Source organism: Zingiber officinale, chromosome 5A (genome assembly GCF_018446385.1).
Source record: "Zingiber officinale cultivar Zhangliang chromosome 5A, Zo_v1.1, whole genome shotgun sequence".
NCBI classification, from domain to species: Eukaryota; Viridiplantae; Streptophyta; class Magnoliopsida; order Zingiberales; family Zingiberaceae; genus Zingiber; species Zingiber officinale.
Genome location: NC_055994.1, coordinates 93,657,221 through 93,661,178, shown reverse-complemented (window position 1 = coordinate 93,661,178; position 3,958 = coordinate 93,657,221). Strand labels below are relative to the sequence as shown.

Below are 3,958 nucleotides of genomic sequence, written 5' to 3'. Positions count from 1 at the left end.
GACTCGAGGATCCAGCAGGGAGCGCCACATCCCCAGCGTTCGTTGACCCCTGGTTCGGACAGGATCAGCTATATATCGCAACAATTGGAGAAAGTGTTGTGTAAAATGGAAAAGTGTTGCGTTACATTTAACACGACAAGACTTTATAAGATAGAGTCAAAAGTGTTACCTTAGGCATAAAGCAACATTTATAGGGCCAAAGACAATACTTTTGTGATGATACCTTATGCTCATTTTGTAGTAGTGAATGTTAGCACTATTCCAATCTAATCCACCAAATCGAGATAAACATAATTAATATTGATCGAAATTAATTATCCAAGTTAATCCAATTGCATTGACTTATAAACATGAATTAATCAATCTAAACAATCAACCAATTAACCTCAATTTCATTCACAATCGTTACCTTCCATTTCAAATCTCAATTCTTGAGGTTAACACCCCAATTAGCTTGTTAATCTAATAAACACTTACTTGATCCAACAATGAACTGAATGAATGTTTAGATTACAACTATAGGTAGCCGGCCATGGACTAGTGTGGTAGTCGTAGAAATAGGAGAAGGGGCATCTATTCCGCTGGAACAGTGGCGACGACAAGGGCTCGAGCGACGGTAAGCGTTGAGATCTGTTCGCGGTGGCGACATAGAAGGGAGCACGACAACGTTTCGTGCCTATGGTGGTTGCGATGGTAGAGATGCTCGGACGAGAGGGTTAGTATATCCGCAAGAGAGAGTGGCCAGCTCCGGTGGATTGGGAGGCTAGGGTTTGGAGTAAAGTGAAAGAGATAGGGCAACAGTGGTTCTCACTCGGCCGGCGACAAGAGGGTGATGCAAGAGAGATCAGAAGCAATGGTGATGAATCATGGAAAGAGGAAGAGGAATCGGGAAAATGGAAAGAAATCCAAAGAGGAGAGAAATCAAACTTAGGATTTTAATTATAACTTATATATTTATATTACAACACTTCTAAAAAGTATTGCTTTTTCTAATGACAAGTGCAGCACTTCTAAAAATATATATATATGTTGTGTTTTAGTTATAATGCAATACTTATCTGAAAGTGTTGTATGTTTTGTTTTAAATTTGATAATACTTAGTGAAGTGTTACTTACAAAGGAATCTTAGGCATTTTATAGTAGTGACTAATTAAACATGTCATTCCATTTGTCCTACGTACTACTTCACGATGAGCATCTTGATCAACTAACCCAAACTGCTAACTTATCCATCAGATATATAAATATATTCCCTCCCCCTTTGGCCTCACAAAATCGAATGCCACAATCTTTCTACAAGTAGACGTCCAATCCATGATCGGCGGCATGCAGCAGCACCATGCATGCGAATAATATTATTCATTATTCATTTCTGCGACTCGAGGCCTGAAAGGGCGCGCATGAGATTCTCCCGAGTTCAGCACTGAACCGCAGAAAACTAGATCATTGGAACGAGCATGTTGCTGTTTCATTCTCCACCATCCTAATTATCCGTCTGCATGCATGCAGTAAGTGGCATGCAGCTACTTGTGTGTGCCTCCCCCAAGTAGCTCTCCAAGCCACGGCCTGCATCCTGCCACGCAAGGCATCGGCTAGCTGCATGCACTTGCAAAGCCAACGGACGAAGGAGGTTAAGTTCATGCGCAGCAGCATATGCGCTCGCAAATTGCAGCTAGCGAGTGATGAAGGAGCAGCAACGATCGCAGCAGCAACGACAGACCCCCCGACGTAAAGACAGTCGACTCGACCGGTATCCAACCGGCCGAAAGTACTAGATCGTGATTACTCGATCTCGGACTGGATCCTCATTGTAAAACTATCAATTATTTCATATATGAGGAATAATGTTAATTAATTATTTTCCATCATGCATGATCACTGATTTTATCATTTACATGACGACACACGCATGGACATTCTCGTCGTTGAAAAGGGCGAGGGCATGGTCATCGACAAGCACGGAGTGAGCCGGGTCGGGAAAGTAGCCGTGCACAGCGGAAGTGTGGCCGTGGCGATAGTAATTGTGGTTGCCCATCAAGGTGAAATCATCCTCCAAGTACTGCAGCGCGAACGGATAATACTCAGAATCGTACGGGTGCGGCCAGAACTCCGCCTTCCTCCCCGTCCGCCGCACTGCCTTGATCACCTTCTTCTCCTCCACGTACCCCGTCACCGTCACCTTTTGCTTATCCATGTCAATGTCCACACTGTCCACCCCTACAAATTAATGTAATAATTAATTAACATGCATTAATATCTAATCTAACAAGCTAGACTCGCATAGAATAATTAAATTAAAGTTTAATTTGTTACCGTTGAGCTTGCGAATGGCTCGATGAACTCTACGTTGGCAACCATCGCAGTCCATATGAACCATGAGCTCTACAATCTTAATTAAGAGGAGGTTAATTATATTGATGATAAACACATGAAGCTATTATGAATGATATATAGTCGATGATACTTACCGACATAGCGTTCGATACCGACGGCGACTTTTTTTGTAGGAAATTGATGAACATGATCACTTGTTAATTATAAATTGATAAGATAATCGATCGATGAGAGGCAAGCGTATAGGAGGAGGAGGTCTTGTATTTATAAGCGGATGCAGGGATAGAGAGTAGTGTTGGTTTTATTTTAATTTGAGATAAGAGAGACGTAATTTAAGCTAAGCAATATTAATGGGTGATGCAAATTATAAAGGGTGGTGGAGTCGACTAATAAGCATATGCTCATTGTAAAGGCAAAATTCCCCAGACATATTCTTTAGGGCTATTTGGTGCATGAGTTGAGAACTGATATGCAAATTGCTATTTATAGAAAAACGTAAGTATGTCCCTGGCGGTGCGATAGTTAAGACATGAGATGTTGTCACATAAAATCTTGGGGTCGAAACTCGACGTGACCGAACATAACCTCCCCCATGTTTTGGCTATTTGCACTAATGGCTAATAGCACTCGTGAATCGGGGCGAGCGAATCGCCTTTTTGCCACATAAGTATATATTTGTTAAAAAAAAAAAAAATCCTTGAATAAGATCTAAATTCTAAGATTATAGCTCTTGCCCATGGGAAGAGAGCATCTTATGCTTTTTGTGTTAATTCTAATAACACATCAACATATATAAGGAGACTATCTCTCCTTGTTCTTTTAGATGTGGGACTATTCCCCATCTATTAATTTTGGATTTCACTTTAAATAATTAATTTTTTATTCATCCGTAATCGGTTTTGAGCAAATCAATAGTCTAGATTTATCTATGCGAAACGTAGATTTCAAATTTGAAGTCAATTCTGTCATCGACGGATGATACCTCGTTTTCCATTCGAAAAATCATATTCCAACAAATCCTAGGGGCTAATGAAATCTTTTAAAAAAATGATAAATCGAGTTAGTATTATTGACTATCCTTGAGCGTGACCGGTTTGGACCTGCAAAAATTTTTCATTGGATATCAAGGTAAATCGGAAAGTGCGCATGGTGATCAGCCCAGAAACCCCCATAGCTAGGGATCGTACCACGAATATTTGGGTGATAATATATCTTATGGTGGTACCATGGTATCGAAACTTAATGAAATCTTTTTAAGAGTCTATATATAGTGTCATAAATGTATATATTAGATAATAATTGACACCTAAATTTATGATAGAAAATAAAAAAAAAATATCATTCTTTTAAAAAAGATTAAATCAACACTTTACTCAGAGTTTAATATTTAAAATACTTTTTAATACTTCATTTGAAAACCAATTTTGATCATAGTTACATGCGATTTTGATCAACTTTAATCAAAATTATAATCAATGCAACTTGAATCAAATTATAAGTATTATTTTGATAAATTTTAAAAGAAGGGGGCTTATTTTCCGTTTAGATTTATTGAAGAACAAATAATTTTGTCCCAAAACCGAAACAGAGCTATCATTTGTGCTGTATACACAGCTTCGTTTAA

At 38.9% G+C, this 3,958-nt stretch overlaps 1 protein-coding gene across 1 annotated transcript; it reads right to left on the bottom strand.

Annotated features, from left to right (window-relative positions):
- Positions 1–1,874: 1,874 nt before the first annotated feature.
- LOC121983029 (heavy metal-associated isoprenylated plant protein 45-like) lies at positions 1,875–2,558 on the bottom strand. The gene is made up of 3 exons (XM_042536015.1): positions 2,469–2,558; positions 2,314–2,389; positions 1,875–2,217 (listed from the first exon to the last, which is right to left on the bottom strand). The coding sequence occupies exons 1-3, from the start codon at positions 2,520–2,522 to the stop codon at positions 1,892–1,894; spliced, it is 456 nt and encodes a 151-aa protein (XP_042391949.1). The 5' UTR covers positions 2,523–2,558; the 3' UTR covers positions 1,875–1,891.
- Between the last annotated feature and the right edge of the window lie 1,400 nt (positions 2,559–3,958).